This window comes from Carassius carassius, chromosome 44 (genome assembly GCF_963082965.1).
Source record: "Carassius carassius chromosome 44, fCarCar2.1, whole genome shotgun sequence".
Classification (NCBI taxonomy): Eukaryota; Metazoa; Chordata; class Actinopteri; order Cypriniformes; family Cyprinidae; genus Carassius; species Carassius carassius.
In genome coordinates, this window is record NC_081798.1 from 10,760,355 (window position 1) to 10,776,836 (window position 16,482).

The window sequence follows — 16,482 nt, forward strand, 5'->3', positions numbered from 1 at the left end:
AGTGGAACAATGAGTCAAAAGCTCGTTTAATGTGGTCACAACTGACTGGAGGCATTTCCTCCCCACAATCCTGCAGTCATATGTCAGGTTTAAAAGCACAAAAAAATTATTTGAGAAATTAACATATTTTAGCCATGTTTTCGTTCTCATTTTGTGTTGAGCTGATTTGCAGCTTTCAGCGCAGTGCAAATAGACCATCAAAAATGTGCCCAAAACAGCAAACAGTAAAACGAAGAGGAATGGCCTGAAGCTTTTGCTGTATTTGACAAATTAATAGTGCAGAGGGATTAAACAAATAATGCCAGCACATGTAAACCGCTTATAAAGAACCATTACTTTCACCATGGTTCGACAGATGAAGAAATGTCTGTGCTCGATGTGTTTACAGTCAGTGTGAAGTGCAAGAACTAACAGTTAAGCAGAAATATGACGTGTTTCAGTTCTTTAAGGGTCAGGAACATGCTTCATCATAAATTGTATGTTCCCTTTAGCCCTCTGCCAAAGACAAAACATATCCATACTCGGTCACATTAACTAAGGATGTGCAAAACTGACCAATCAATGGATTGTCTAAACAACTAGTCGCTTAAGGAAGCCTTGTATAATTACACTAGTTTAGGGTCATGTACATCAGATACTAGTCAAGATTTTTCACACAAGACACATTCTTGTGTTCAAAAACAGTTGGGTGGAGCAAAACAGCATGGAACAGAATGCCATGTATTTTTAAACTGTTTTAACTTGAAACAAACACAGTTGGGTGCAGCGCAAGTGCCAAAGATGTCTGTCTACATGTGTATATGCATTTAAAACGTAAAAAAAAAAAAGCTTTAATGCGAAATTGACAGAAGGTCAATCAATAAATATATGGGCTAGATTTTTAGAACACTTTTTTGCACAAAATCTATACAATCACTGAAGGCTACGGATTATGAAATGTAATATTAAAGGCAATGCTGTACTATGTAGAGGAAATTAATTTCTCAGAAACTGCTGACCATTCTGATAGCGTCAGCATGCCAAAGTATGCCAAGCTAAAATTCACAGAAGTGACACTCTTTAAAGTTCTGCTGCTAAAAATACCAAAGCAAATCTAAAATAACAATAAATAAGTAAATAAACTATTAAGATCCTTTCACGCACATATGGAAAACAGTCATGTGTGTACCTGTTGTTGCTGTAGTCAATGCCGCCCACTTGTTTGCTGGCCTGCAGGAGATCCAGAATCCCAGCTGAACTGCCTCCTTTATTCTTAGAGACCTTGGAGTTACGACCTTTGACCTCTGTCTTGGCCTCTGTGTCTATTTGGAGAGATTCCTCATCTGATGAATCTGGACTCTGTAATAACAAAAAGTATAAAACACACTCCATTTCACATAAGCTGTTAAATGTTTTGCCTTAGCAAAATACTAATATACCCTGACCTAAGTACACATATTCGCATAGGCATTATCAAAAGTAGACATGATTTTTCTTAGGTTTGTGTTTTTTTTTATTGCTATATGCTGTAAGCCCTAAAACTGTTTGCCTCTGGGCCTCTGTCATGATTAACTTTCTCACTCTCATTTGATTCAGTCCACAGCTATTTCCTTCATCAGTTTTGAGGTGATATTTGGCTCAGTCTTGCAGCTTGCTCTCTTTGATTTGTGCCGTATGTTGGTTTAAGTCAGCACATAATGGGTGAATTATTACAAGCCGAGAACATCGGCGCTACGATGTTTTAAATGCATCCAGAAGGAATTAATCAGCTACTTCACGAAATAAAGATTGGAGATTTAGATTTTGTCCTAATTTCTTCCTGTTTACTGTCAATCAGCCTTTTAATGTTATTACCACTGTCTGATTAAAGAGAAATATGATTGATGTTCTGTTAGATAACACTGGACCAGCTATCTAAATAAAGTTTATGCTCACCTTCATGTCCGACTGTTGTAGCTTTGGCTTTTTCGCTGGCTGAATGGGCTCTTTGATGTTTGATAAAACTGTAAATAACATCAGATGTTCAGCATTATTCTCACATAGCATGAGATGAAAGTTAAAAAACAAGTGTATGTCTTATCGGCAGGCCAACATCGAATCAGTCTCTCACAAATTTCTACATATGCATCAGTCAAGTAGCAAAATTAACAGTGTCACTTACAAGCAAAAACTGTCATTAAATGAAATGCATAGGACAGAAACTGCAACTTCAACTTGAAATTTACCATCTTTTTTTTACTACATGTGGTAACTTTAAATAATTGTTGCGTCTGTATATCTATTAATGCAAGAAAAAGAAATGTAAAAAACAAAAACAAATAATTCACTGTTATTGGGACAAAATATTAATTCTTTATTACTATATTACTTATAATTACTTTATTATCTGAAAGTATAATAAAGAAGATTTAATAAACAAACACAAATGGGGCGGAGCAAGGGCCCAAAATCAAATCTGCCAATGACGAGTGAATTAAGTAAAATTTTACTTGTCATGAATACTTCTTAATTCACTCGTCATTGGCATAAGAAGTATTCATGACAAGTAAAATTTTACTTAATTCACTCGTCATTGGCAGATTTGATTTTGGGAACTTGCTCCGCCCCATTTGTGTTTGTTTATTAAATCTTCTTTATTATACTTTCAGTACCGATAAGCCAATAAGACTATAGTACTGTTTAACACTCATTTCTGTAGACTTTCGCCTAAATCAGTGTAAAAAAATGTAACAGAAGGCTGCAGATTCCATCTGGGCCTGATTATAAAGTCAATAATAATTTTTGCTCTTAAATGATGTTTTATTTAATCAGAAAATCACCCTGGCCCAGATCGCATATTATAAAACCTTACAGGAAAAGTCTCTCTTGACTGCGTTCTTTTTCCTCCTGATTGGGAATTCGTCAATCTTAAGCTCCCCCTCATCAGAGACATACTCATACTCGTCTCTCACAGGCTTGGGTTTTTCTTCCTTTATGTTCTGTATTGAGCCAAAAACACTTGAATTGGTCTGGGTCTTGAGCATCTTTGATCTGAGAAAGCCAGATGATGGAAAAGAACATTAGTTGGATTGTCAGAAGAGACAATCTGGTGCTCAAAATAAGGGCTGTCAACTGAATTCAAATATTTCTAAATTATAAGTATAACGAAATCATTTGTATTAAAATTAATAACTGTATGAAATGTCAGAATTAAGTTCAATACAACTGCACTTACCCCAACAACTTCTTATTCGACAATGAAAATGCAAATTTATTGTCTTTATGGCTCAGTAGACTTTTGTCAAATTTGTGCTCTTCTTCCATTTTCAATAACGAATCGGGTTTGCTATTCTGAAAGACGAAAAGAAACACCAAACGACAATGAGTGCTTTGAAACTCTTCCCGTCCCACACATTACACAGGTCTTCGACGTCAGCCATGTCCACTGTGATCAGACGTCAAAGACTGAAGCCATTGCGGCTGATGACCTTGAAGACTCTCTAGCAGAGACTCCTCTCCATCTGCAAATGTTTGGCAAGTGGCGAAGGAGCACTCTGATCAGGAGACTTGGAGCAACTACAAACATTCCTGGGCTGTCTGGCATTGAATTTTCCTCCTTGAACGAAAGCCCTATAATGCCTTCCGTTCACCAGAATTAAGCTTTTCCTACAAAAGCCGTCCCATGTTATCCGACAATAATGACACAACACACTCATTTTTAGAGTAGAAAGGAAGGCATATGTAAATACTTAGCTGGCATTTCAGGGATATGACATAGCATTATAGCATTAGGTTAACTCTGAGCCTGGGTAAAGAGTTCTGCTGATTTGATGAGCCGAGAACAGAGAAAGTGACTGAGCCACAGAGTTATTTCTGCTGATTGCTTTGATCTGAAACGTGTAAATCACTTCTGGATGATCCCCAAAGCCCTATGTGCTACTTTTCAGCTTGTCAGGGTTTGATATCATTTGCATGGATTTTCAAAGCTTTGCTTTCTTATCTACGTTGCAGTGGAGGAAATCATTACGCTTGTGTTACACCACAACACAGATGTATTCATTACAGTTGTTTCCTTATATTGTAAACCTAACAAACTTACCTTATATTTCCATTTGGCCTCCGTCTTGTTCTTATTATGCTCTCGAATCATCTTAAACTTATCAACGTCGTTCGGTTTACTCATCTCCCTCTCCATAATACTCATCCCCGTCTTTACCAGCTGTGTAATGTGAGAGACAAAAAAAGTTGGACATTATAAATGGATTAAAGTTTATACCGAGAGTTCTAAAGCAGGGGGATATATTCACAATGATTCTGCTAGTGCAGCATCATTATATATTATTCATGTTCAGTTTATTTCAGTAAACTAATTCAAAACTGTTACTGGAAGTTAGACATTTCTAACGTTACTAAAGATTTATACTTAAAATAAAAAACCTCTTGCTTTTGAAGTTCCTATTCATTGAAGAATCCTAAAAAAGATATCAGTTTTGAAAATGGATAATAATAAGATGTTTCTTGAGCATCAAATGAGCATATTAGAATGATTATTAAAGGATCATTTGACTTTGAAGACTGGAGTAATAAAACTATAAATATAATGTAAAATATAAAACCGTTATTAAATGTTTTTTTTACTGTGATCAAATAATGCAAATGAACGGTAGTTTTTTTTTAAAACAACATTTTTACTGCATTTTACTTATTGTAAGTATTAAGTATTTTGTGAAAATGCACCCTTTCAAGTAATTTCATATACATTAATATATATTGAATATCATAAGGCTGAAAAAACTTTACTTTTTTGGGCTGGTCCATCTTGTTCAGGATGTCCTTTGCATGAGATTCAAGAGCTGCCAGACTGGAGGGCTTTTTCTCAGGTAAAATACTTTCTTTCGCTTTCTTCGCTTTCTTTTTGCCACCTTCTTTAACTTTGGGTTCTTTTGGTGGTTTGGGTGCCTTGGGCATTTTGGGTGGCTTTGTAGCTTTCTTCCTGGCTGGCTTATCTCTCGGAGGGGTGGAGATGTGAGCAGGGGATATGAGCTCTTCTGGTTCTGATGGAGCAGACGGGGGTTCCTCTGCTGGGGGCTTCGAGTTGCTGGGTTCATTCTTAATGGCTTTTGTTGCGTTCTGAGTCAAAGACATAGTGGAGAAGTTGTCAACCATTACTGATTCTGACAAAAGTTGATTCAACACGTACAAAAAATTCTCCATAAGATCATATCTGAATAAATGAGAGTAAAGACAAGTCTCCAACAACTTTGCAACATCTCACCTCTGAAATCCGAATTTCTTTGGCAAGGTCTTTAATGAGCTGCGCTGGCTTCATGTTTTCTGGAAGCTCGTCCTCATGTTCTAAAAGAGCCTTTGGAAAAAGACAAAAGCAAGAGTCACGGTCAAGTTACATTATTTAAATCAGCAAAACTAGTACAGCAAAACTAGCAAGATGTACCTGTTTTTTAGTCCACGATCTGAATGCTCCGTTGACAACTTTGGCACCATGTACCAGGTAAGGAGGGGGCTGTTTGTTTGCCTTATGTAAACCTGCAAAATGATCAGGAAATTTTGCATCAGAGTCCCATTATTCCCATCTGGATCTAAACAATCATCTGGTTGCGTATAAGTGACATAGAAAGGGCCGTTTTCTAAATAGGCAAATTGGTGAAAGGTCCAACTTTCCTTAAATCATTAGCAGCAATGCATAAGACTGTGGTCGCCCTGTCAGAAACGCTCAGAGCATGAAACTCACTGAGTTGTGGGGAAACATTACACCAGAAATAAAAATGGACTACATTTTCAACCGAACCCATTACTGTTCAATAACAAAGGCCATTCATATATCAAACTGATTACTTCAATCCAGAGCGGCCCAAAAACAGTCGTATGCTTTTTCGGAGCACCGGCTCTCAACATTGATTACATTGGACTGGATACACAGCCACTACAGGAAATATATTCCACACTGCATTTAAATTAATAACATAAAGTGAAAGCTGAAACAGTGAAATGAGAAGAGAAGCAATAGAGCTGGCGGTGGCCCAGTCGGCCTGCTGGGCCAGGGGCCAAGGGCTTTCTTTTCTCTCTACCTGAGAGTTGAACCCTTGAAAAGATGACCTTGATAGCTGAGTCCCCCCTCTGAACATCAGATAGCTTGGAGACCAACTGCGGTCTTTTTTGCAATGTGCGCTCTACAGCAATCTGGCAAATTTAAGTAACGTGACGGGGTAAAATGGTGGAAATATAAACACGCAGTCCAAGGCCAGATGAGGGGAGTTTAAACACCAGGTTGTAATGGAGCAAGTGATTCTGCCTTTTGAAGCTAATCATCTGTGAACTCCACGATGCACCGATTTAATGACTGCAATAATATGCCGCTATCCAGATCCTCGTCATCTGCTCAGCAGACCCCTTCGAGGATCACGCACAAAGCGAAGGGGAAGGAAGCCATTTGAGTCTACCTTACGACATTAGATATTTTTATTTCCAGTCCCAAAGTTCACTATTATGGATAAATCTTCTGCTGTGCAGGATGGAAAGGCAATTTTTGAAAGCAGAACCTTTGAAGCCACTTCAGGGGAGCTTTGCTGTGAATGATTTAAGTTTGCAATAATGTAAATGGTTGCCGTAAAGTTGACACGTTGCACTTTTATACTATTAGTTTGGTGAAACTACAAAACAAACTAAAAAATATATATTTATTTTTTAATCTTAAATCAATTGCTCACCTTTAAACCTCTCCAGGTAGTATTTCCCCACATACCAACATGCTGTCTCCAAGTTTGGAAATGGAGTGAGGCTGGCAACTTTGAGTCTTTTTTCCACCTCATATGCCCTGAGTGGAGAAGCAAAGAGGATTACTGAAAAGTGTGCCTCGAGAGGAAATCTTGGTCTCACACATGTGAAAAATGCTCTTCAGAAGGCAAAAGCATGTGCTCTTGACTTCCTCTCTTTTTTTTTCCCATTGCTACACAGGCTTGGAAGTGCCAAGAATAGAACAGGGAATGTTTAATGCTTGAGCACTTCAAATGGATCAGTGTTCACCAGTTGTCATTGCATGACAAACTGCATGGAATAACTTTAAAATGGCAAACATTAGGCCTTTGTAATTCCACATAATAATCACAGTACACATCCACCCCACCATACTTAATATATTTACAGTTCTATATATGTATGCATAGTTTAAACAACAACCTGAAACTGAGATATACTGCTAATCTAACAATGCATCAAATGCAACAGTTCTCTTAATTTGATGCATTGAGCAGATCACTGACCTCATTTGCATCTCCACACTCAGACTGTGGACAAAATGCCCAGAGAAGGCTAAGCAGTCTACAGGAGTCAGTATTGCATTAATCCAACCTGCCATTATATAAAAAAACAACAACAAGGCAATGTTGTTATCTAAGAACTTCATGAATTCATTTAAAAGTAAAAATTATTAAAAATGATCTCACCTGATGGAATGAAAAGAGTTTGCCCTTGTTTCAGTGTGCACTTGTAACACTTGTCCACTTGGTCAGCAAAAAACATCTCGCTGTGGTTGGAGGAGGACCTCCAGCGCTCGTACAGAGAAAGGTTGGCAGAAGTGGGCTTGATCAGAAAGAAGATTTTCTCTCCCTTTACAACACACAGATGAAATACAATGTTCAACATCCACTATGCAACAGTATTCAATGGCTGAATGCAGCACTTCCTTAAGTAAAATCATGGTAAGCATTACGAATAAAAAAAAAAAGTTTCATTATTAAATACAAATTTGAAATACTTTTCATTTTAGCAATAACACTGAGATATAACATGCAGGAGTCACCTTCAGTACATGATACCACACAGAGGCGCCTCCACACTCAATGTGGAAGTCTGTGTAGCTGTCTTTCACACATATGAGACAATATTTGGACACTTTGGGCTTCCCCAACAATGCATCGTCAGGCCAGTAATTTTCCACCCAGGATAACTTCCGAACTATTTGCGGACTCTCAACAATATTGGCCATTCTAGAGACATGAAAGGAAGAATAGTAAATATTCCTGTTACCAAACCAAATTAATGACACACAATAATATACTGACATCCAGACTGTGTATTGTACTTAATAACTGCTGTAAAATGCGAACATTAAAATTTTTTCATTGTTACTTAGAAGAAAAAAAAAACTACTGTTACTGTAAAGTACTGTTAAAGTACTGTTTAACGGAGAAAGTAAAAAAGGCTAAATGCCTTTTAATTTACTAATATTAATGTTAATAATGTATTTGCTGTATCAAATTTGCTGCCAAAATTTGAAATTTGACAGCCATTTGTATAAAGTAAATGTATCTTCACAACCCTATCTGACTTTGTATAGGACTGCTTACCTTGTGTCTGAAAACTCAAGGTTGATCACATTTAATACTTTCTTTCTGTTTGTGCTGTAGTAATAATCAACAAATTCTTTTAACTTCATCTGGCTTTGTGTCTGTTTGGTTACATCGACAACATCCACAAGAACATCAGGTCCTTTGAACGAGAAACGTTCAAATCAGTTAGAACATAAACATATTGCACATACAGATATACTTCCATACTGATCATCAGAACATTGGTTTTATAATACCTCATAAAACACTTACCGACATAGTTTTCCACATCACTGATGTAGAACGTGGGCGCAGGCATAGCCATCCCCAGCCCATCTTTCTTCTGGATGAGTATTGGCTCATTGAATCCATTCTCCTCAAGGTAGTCCAACGTCATCTGACTTCCAGACAGCTTGACCACCACATCTTCTGAACTGCAGTGGAAAACAAACGTCAGCATGTTACCTACAGTCACCTATACAGTTTCTCCAGTACATCATACTGGAATTTTCATCAGTTCGCCTGTCTGGTGGAAAAGTTCAGAGCCTGAGCAAAGCTGATCATGGAGCGCCATCTGCTGGACACTAAATCAACTGAAGGACTTGGATTTTATCAGGAGCACTGGCCCTTTAAATTCTTCACTGGCATGATCTTCACAAAGGTGTACTGTACCTGGGGAATGTCCTGCTACGCAGCTCTTTTATGAACACCTGACTGCCGTTTTGAACCGGTCTGACGTCTCCACTTTGTCCCGTGTCATGCTTATTCCAGCTCTTTTTCTTTTTCACTGTTAAAATTGTAAACAGATGAAACCAGCAAAATCTAAATCAGACACCATGAACACAAGTCTTACTTAATGAAGCAAAAATAATAATAAAACCATCTGCAAGCTGCAGTAGCAAAAGCATAAATGTACGAGTGTGTACAGAAGATAAGAACATTTTAAACATCAACATAATGGTTTGGTTTGTAACCAAATCTTATTTTAAAGTGAATTATTTTCATCAATCTAAATTCAGTGGGAGGTTTTAATGGGCTAAGTCTGCTTTAGTTATAAATAAATTTGAACAATTATCTAAAGCTTGTCTTCATTTATTAAAGTGTTGGATTCATACAATAAATTAAGACCCTCATCTTTTGTTTGTACAAAAATATAAATCTGAAAATGATGATTAATTAAAATATAAATTAAATTGCATCCAAACAAAGAAAGAGAGAAAAAATACAATAAACCAGTAACATTACAGAACATTATTTATTATAACCATTTTATATTTTTATATACATTTTAAAATGTAATTTACTCCTGCAATAGCAAAGCTGAATATTTAGCATCATTACTCCATTCAGAAATCATTCTAATATACTGAATATTGTACATTTGTACTGCTTAATATTATATATTTCACCAGCTAAAAAATGGTTATTTGGTATAAAAGTCAGTTATTTCTATCTTTTGCTGTTGTGTGTCAATAGGAAATATCATTCATTAATTTTGCCATTAATTGCCATTAATTCTGTAAGAAACAGAACAAACTGAGACAGACTAAATCCATGAGAACTGTGGCAACGTCTCCAGGATGCTTCAAGAGACCTATATATGAATAATAAATTATATATAAACACTGAATTCACTTGAACTGAATAGCAACCCTTTTGCCTTTTACAGAGCTGTTTATAGCTGAACTGAACATTTCATAATTGATGAATCAACACTGAGCTGAATGATAACCCCATTGTTGAATTAAAAATCCAATTGAATTAATTTCGCTTTGTCTCATTTGACTGTTACTGTCTTGTTTATTACTGTAAAGCTGCTTTGAAACAATCCGTATTGCATAAAGCACTATATAAATAAAGGTGACCTGACTTGAGTAACACCTTATTCATTCACAGTAGAAATGAAAGATACTTGCAGGTGGATTTGCCGTGGGTCTTTTCACAGTTAGGACAGTGATAGATGTCAATATCTGGTGCTTCATCTTCATCCACTCCCACACAGCTGTAACAGAACAAACAGCATATCAGCACTCAGTTACGGCATATAAAATCTAGTTAATCGTGGTTCCAGCCATGGATTCTGATGAAATATTCCCAATGGGAATGTTAACAGATGGCTTTCTCCAAACATTATGGACAAGTCTCTCGCACATCTACCCACTGCTGTTTACCAGCCCATGGCTGCCCCTTAGAGAGCCCCTAGTGGTCTGCTTTGTTTAGCAGACTCAGGCCACATGTCCTGAGGTTTTGGAGGTCCAGGGAACAGTCCTGGTCCATAATCCAGTCCTGCAAAGTGGGGATAGTGAGTTTCCGATGATGCACAGTGTTCACAATAATAATGTATTACATGTATATAGCGCTTTTCTGGGTACTCTACTCAAAGCACTTTACATGGAAGGGAGGAATCTCCTCAAACACCACCAGTGTGCAGCATTCACCTGGATGTGACAGGAGCCATAGTGCACCAGAATGACCATCACACACCAGTTTATTGGTGGAGAGGAGATGAAGCCAATCAGTAGATAAATATGGGGATTGTTAGGAGGCTATGTTAGTCAGAAAACAATTGTTACACCCCTTACTCTTTTTCGAAGGACATCCTGGGATTTTTAATGACCACAGATAGTCAGGAGCTCGGTTTAATGTCACATATGAAGGACGGTGCTTTTTACAGTATAGTGTCCCATCACTATACTGGGAAATTGGGACCACACAGACTGCAGAGTGAGCACCTCCTGCTGGCCTCATTACCACCTCTTCCAGCAGCAACTTAGTATTCCAATCAAGGTACTGACCAGGCTCACCCCTGCTTAGCTTCAGTGGGCAACCAGTCTTTGGCTACAGGGTGATATATTCTGCTGGTATACGCCAAATATGGCATTTAGTCTGATGGCCAACAAGCTCAACTTTCTTCCAGCTGGCTTCAGAGTCTACCACATGCCTTCTGGCAAAACTTCAACTGAGATGTCATGTGACATTTTTAACAGTGGCTTTCTCTTCGCAAATGTCCTATTAAGCTGCTAAAGCACCCAAGCAACAGTGGTTGTATCAGTCACTTCAGAGTTGTCAGTGGTCACTTAGTGGCCCTTGACTTCACACAAGTGATCTTCGTTTAACTTTGTTGTGTCTTGAAAATCCAACCGAGTGCACTAACATGTCATATAAGAGGGACAGTCCACCCAACACTGAAAATTCTGTCACCATTTACTCACCCTCACGTTGTCCCAAACCTATTCTCTCTCATGTGTAACTCTAAAGAAGATATTGTGAAGAACTAAAACGTTGTGATCTTTTTCTCTCATTTTCATATTTGTAATTGTTTCACATCTGTTTTATGTTGACATTACAAGTCTGATCAGTAGCAACAAAACATTTCAATGGTGTAAATGAATCAAACATGAAAAACCTCCAAGAAGCTCAAAACTTTTTATAGGCACTGTATGCATTTTTGTCACCCCATCTGCAGAGCAAATGTTCTCCCTATAATAATAATAATAATATAAACCCTATAACGCATTCCTGCCATTAGGAGGAGCTGTTCACGGGTCATGAGTAAATACTGAATTGGGAGTGTCCATTATGGCTCTCCTCCAGTGTGGTATAATTACTACGTGCAGTCGTATGAATATCACACACGCTGTCCACTCAGATGGTGGGTGGTGTCAGCACCCTTGAAAAATAGCAAAAGTAAAAGAAGCCAAATCTCTACAACAAAGAGTGTATGTGGGTGTGAAGGGTCAAACCACCCACTCGTGCATCAGGATTAGCAGTGAAATACACTCAAAGGTCTTTCCTCAGCTAATCCTTATCATGAGCATATGGGTGCTGCCATTAAGAGACCAATCCCTTTTTGAATTTAAGGAGCGGTTTACCCCAAATTTAATATTGTTCAGTTATTTATTCACCATTATGTAATTCCAGCCCCTTAAAAAAATCTAATTTTGTATTCCCCATTAAAACAAATATTTAATGTACATATGTAACATGTTTTTGATAGTAGTCTCAATGTTTGTACAATACAGTAAAAAGCATAATATTTTGAAATACTTTATACTTTAATATAGTTTAAAAAAGGCATACTCCTGTGATGGCAAAATGTGATTTGATGGTGAAGCTGAATTTGCCATTTTTACTGATAAAGAACACAAAAGTAGAATTTTTGAAGAATGTTCATGCAACAATAATTTATAACAACCACAGTGGTCAAGATCCAAAAAGCAATGAAAACATTAGAAAATAATATGTATGTGCTATATTACTTGTGAAGTAAACTGTGAAGGTTCTTCAAAAAATCTCTACTGGAAAAAGGTTTTAACAACAGAAAGGTGAGTCAATGAAAGGAGAGTCAATAATGAGAGAATATTCATTTTTGTGCACAACGGTTCTTTTAAGACTGAACAGACAAACGCATTCTCTCTGTCAAATTACATTCAATACAACATGTCTCTTTGTGCAACCACCTGCAATGGATTCGCAGCAGAGCGAGCACATGATTGTGATGCTCATTTACAGGGCCATTTTGTATGTTAAGTGTCAACAGTCCAAAGAGAAAGTCTCAAAACCACTTTCAGGAAATAATAGCGTCTAAGAAAGCATCTTCTCAAAAGCAGCAACGACACCTTCAGTACCTCAATGCAGTTCTTGTACTCCGTTTCATGCCTGAATGACAAGAAAGTAACATAATCAAGAGTTTAATGATAACAACTAGATATCTAGAGTCACATCAGTCAAAAGTCAAGAATATTCAGAGAAAAAAAAATTATTGAAAGGCCATTCAACAAACTAAATCAGGCATGAGGCCGTCCCTTGAAGAACATGTGACTGGATTTTCACTCTGAGACAATGTAAATACGCACTGTCATGACAGACAAAAAAAACTATAAGAACATACCCAATACAAGAAAAAACACCTGTTATTATAGTTTTGGTTGTTCGCAGTACAGGAGATTTGATCAGTAAGTAGAACAACAACAACAAAGCATTAAAGAATGTACCATTATTATATTATATTATATTATAGCAACTCTAAATAATTCTCCATGTGAGGTTGTCCTCAAGGCAGGTGCAATTAGCGTTTTATTATAATATATTTAATAAAGTTGCACAATATGCCAAAGCTGCTCTGTTACAGACTAGCTATTATTGTTAATGGGACAAATTTCATTTAGGATCTGATGCGCCACTTGTAGCTGGCATCCTGCCCTGTGAAAGACGGGAATGATGTCATTTATTACCACCTGATGATTCGAGAGCATACACCCACAACCACAAACACCAGCATGTGTTTCAGTGTGTGTGTGTGTGTGTTTCAGACGGCAGTGTTAAAAAGCGTCTTCATTTCTGTTCGCCTGCCAGTAAGCTTGTAGAAATCATTATATCAACATGTTTATCCTTGATGGAAATTTATGCTGATCATAGAGGAACCTTTTGGAACTGATTAAACATTTATGAAACATATAAATACTAGGGCTGTTATAGGATTAATTGAGGCAACAACAGGAAAATGTAATATTGTGGAAGTGGAACTACTTATTAATATCTTAGGTGATGATGCTCATTTGTCATCTGATCAGTTTTAAAAAAAAAAGTTGTTTCTAAAAGTTTTTTTCAAGCCTGGAAAACACAACTTTAACAAGTTCCAGTTTTTCTGTAATTCTGAGAACTGTGATCCTAAGTTACCTACAGAGGTTCTTCCTACAACTGGCCAGCTGGAAGTCACTTTGAATGAAAGAACTGACAATTCGAAAATATTAACCAGGCCAAATAAATAAAATAAAAACAGAACAGCTTATCTGTTGAATTCTGTGCAATGCGTTTACAAGTCAAGTGTGTTTAATGGATCTGAGTGTACACTCCTATCATCATCAAATTAACTAAAATATTTTATAAACTAACACACAAATGGTGGGGGAAGTGTTTGATTGTGAATGACAGGCTTTCCAGTACTATGAAATCTGCTGAGCTTTTTCTGCATTTCTGTTTGTGTATCTGTGTCAAGTGTTTTGTTAACTGTGCGCTTTCCCACACTTGAAAAAGATAGGTCTCACTATTTGAAGAATTAAACTGGATTCCACTCAAATGATTAGGGCTTGTGAATTTCTTTCATCCATTTATTGGCTTATAGCATTAAGCTATGTAGGTGGAAAACCTTTAAAGATATAAAGATCTATATATCTATGAATGCTGCAATCGAAACCTTTCACGGTTCAGCGAAGCAGTCAGATCTGTCAAATTAAACTTAAATATTCATACATTTTTTTTAGAAGTGTGACCAGTTTAAATTCAAGATGGCACAAAGTTAATTCTTATAAATATCACTATATTTTCCATATAGACTCTATTATAAAGCACATTAAGTTAGCTAAATAACTAAATGCTATAGATAACATGATACATTTTAAAGCAGTGTGATTATTTTAAAGCTGGTACGTGTACACACTTTTAAGCCATACTTAGCCATAACTGGTTTCTCTCCTGATCTGAGGCATACCCTCTTCATAAAGGTCACAGAGGTTTAAAATCACTGTGAGCGGTAAAGCTCAGACACTCCAACAGAAACATCCAAATCTGTGTCGATTCAAACTATTTCTATACATTCGAATATGCAGTTAGCAGCATATTCGGCCTGGAACGTCTGAAGAGTAACAATAACTCGGCTCAATAAAGGGTTAAAATTAAACGCGCGTAAAAGTATCAGTCAGTGAACTGGAACGCTTGTTCTTTGTTTACATTGAAGAAACATCATTTGAAGCCTTTTCTCGCTTCAGTTTCGCTCTCGCTCAGCAAACAAACCAATCAGCGGGGGAAATTTAAGATGAATTCAGAAAAATGAACAGACTCCAGATTGACTCCCGTTATTGGATCGAGCTAAACTCGTTTGCTCCGATACATGCTGCTGTCAGTGATGCTTCCCAGCAATACACGGGAAATAAATCTGAACTTACTGGTTTTGATTATGATGAATGGTTAGATGTCATACGTGTTAAAAATGTACAGAGCAGCTCTGAATCTGCAATGTCTGGCTCATATGCAGTCTATTATTCTTCCAGCAGACACCAGAAATGACAGTTTTTATACAGTTCCAAGCCGCCTAAAGCACTGATGTAGGAGCAGATCTGGACGAATAGGGCGCATAAAAAAGGAAGGTAAAATGTGTAAAAGAAAAGCCATTCGTGTTCGCAGAAACCCACGGCTCACTACTACGACAACGTCGATCCAGTCTGAGACGCGACCAAAGCGTGTGATGCACGCAGATCGAGCCCACATCGCGGAAAATACATCGAAATGGCTTTACGATTAAGAAAATCTTTTGTACCGTTCACAAAAATGTGTCAACCGAGCCAGCTAAATATAACTCCGCCTTCTTCTTCAAGCGGCCCTCGCTCTTCAGAGCAATACAAAATGTGCGCACGCGAGCAAAACGCGTCCATCCAAATCCACACTTAAATAGTTGAACGAAATATTGCTGTTACCTGCCGTGAAACCAGTCTTTGCAGGCGTCGCATTCGATCATAAACTGGGTTACGTCGTAAGGTAATCTGCAGATGCAATAGACGGGTACAGTCGCCATGTTAGATCAATTCACAACAACAGCCGGAGAGATGGATGGGGGCAGCAGGAACCTCCCGTAACACAAACTACAGCGATATGAAGAGCCGCGGAGCTGCTCCTGCGTCCATTCGAACGTTCCCCCGATCCGACGTTACAATGTTACGATGTTAAAATGTTTCCCGCGCTGCATTGACGTGTGCATGCCCCCTGGTGACTATACAAGCGACGAGACTTTCATAAAGCCCAAGAAAATGCATCCTTTCATTGTAATATTGTTACGTCAGTCTACAAGACGGGCAAAATCGCCTCGGTCATGCTGGTCCAGATGAATGGAGTTCATTAAACGCTGCGGCTGCTTCTCAGGGTTTCCCGGGACGATAGAAAGACAAAAATCCACCGCCAGGGATCTCCAGCCAACCGCCGAACCAGCTGCAGCAGAGTCTATGACACGCGTTAATAATGTCTCACGCAGTTATGGCACAGAAGTGAAAGGATTATAAGAACAGAGGGTTAGTTCAAGTTTTGATAAGCTGCTCATTTAAATTTCTGCTACATATTATTATTAATGACTAGTTATTAAACACGCATAAACTTAAAAAAAATAACGCATGCACACATACATCAATTA

At 37.7% G+C, this 16,482-nt stretch overlaps 1 protein-coding gene and 1 long non-coding RNA gene across 4 annotated transcripts in view; one reads left to right on the forward strand and one right to left on the reverse strand.

Moving 5' to 3' along the window:
• The window catches only part of LOC132126768 (uncharacterized), a 20,048-nt gene extending 18,694 nt beyond the window's left edge, over positions 1-1,354 (forward strand). For both annotated transcript variants that reach the window (XR_009427450.1, XR_009427451.1), the window contains one exon: positions 1,257-1,354. This is a non-coding gene — a long non-coding RNA (uncharacterized LOC132126768). The remainder of the gene's footprint in view (positions 1-1,256) is intronic.
• Positions 1-16,297, reverse strand: part of phf2 (PHD finger protein 2) — a 22,952-nt gene extending 6,655 nt beyond the window's left edge. For both annotated transcript variants that reach the window (XM_059538246.1, XM_059538245.1), the window contains exons 1-17: positions 15,776-16,297; positions 10,222-10,305; positions 8,976-9,092; positions 8,577-8,737; positions 8,322-8,463; positions 7,775-7,961; positions 7,419-7,581; positions 7,236-7,323; positions 6,684-6,790; positions 5,411-5,502; positions 5,234-5,323; positions 4,759-5,088; positions 4,058-4,177; positions 3,194-3,309; positions 2,831-3,009; positions 1,915-1,982; positions 1,169-1,338 (exon numbers count right to left, since the gene is read on the reverse strand). In XM_059538246.1, the coding sequence (XP_059394229.1) occupies positions 1,169-1,338; positions 1,915-1,982; positions 2,831-3,009; positions 3,194-3,309; positions 4,058-4,177; positions 4,759-5,088; positions 5,234-5,323; positions 5,411-5,502; positions 6,684-6,790; positions 7,236-7,323; positions 7,419-7,581; positions 7,775-7,961; positions 8,322-8,463; positions 8,577-8,737; positions 8,976-9,092; positions 10,222-10,305; positions 15,776-15,873 (2,312 nt within the window). In that variant the 5' untranslated portion in view covers positions 15,874-16,297. The remainder of the gene's footprint in view (positions 1-1,168; positions 1,339-1,914; positions 1,983-2,830; positions 3,010-3,193; positions 3,310-4,057; positions 4,178-4,758; positions 5,089-5,233; positions 5,324-5,410; positions 5,503-6,683; positions 6,791-7,235; positions 7,324-7,418; positions 7,582-7,774; positions 7,962-8,321; positions 8,464-8,576; positions 8,738-8,975; positions 9,093-10,221; positions 10,306-15,775) is intronic.
• Positions 16,298-16,482: the final 185 nt, after the last annotated feature.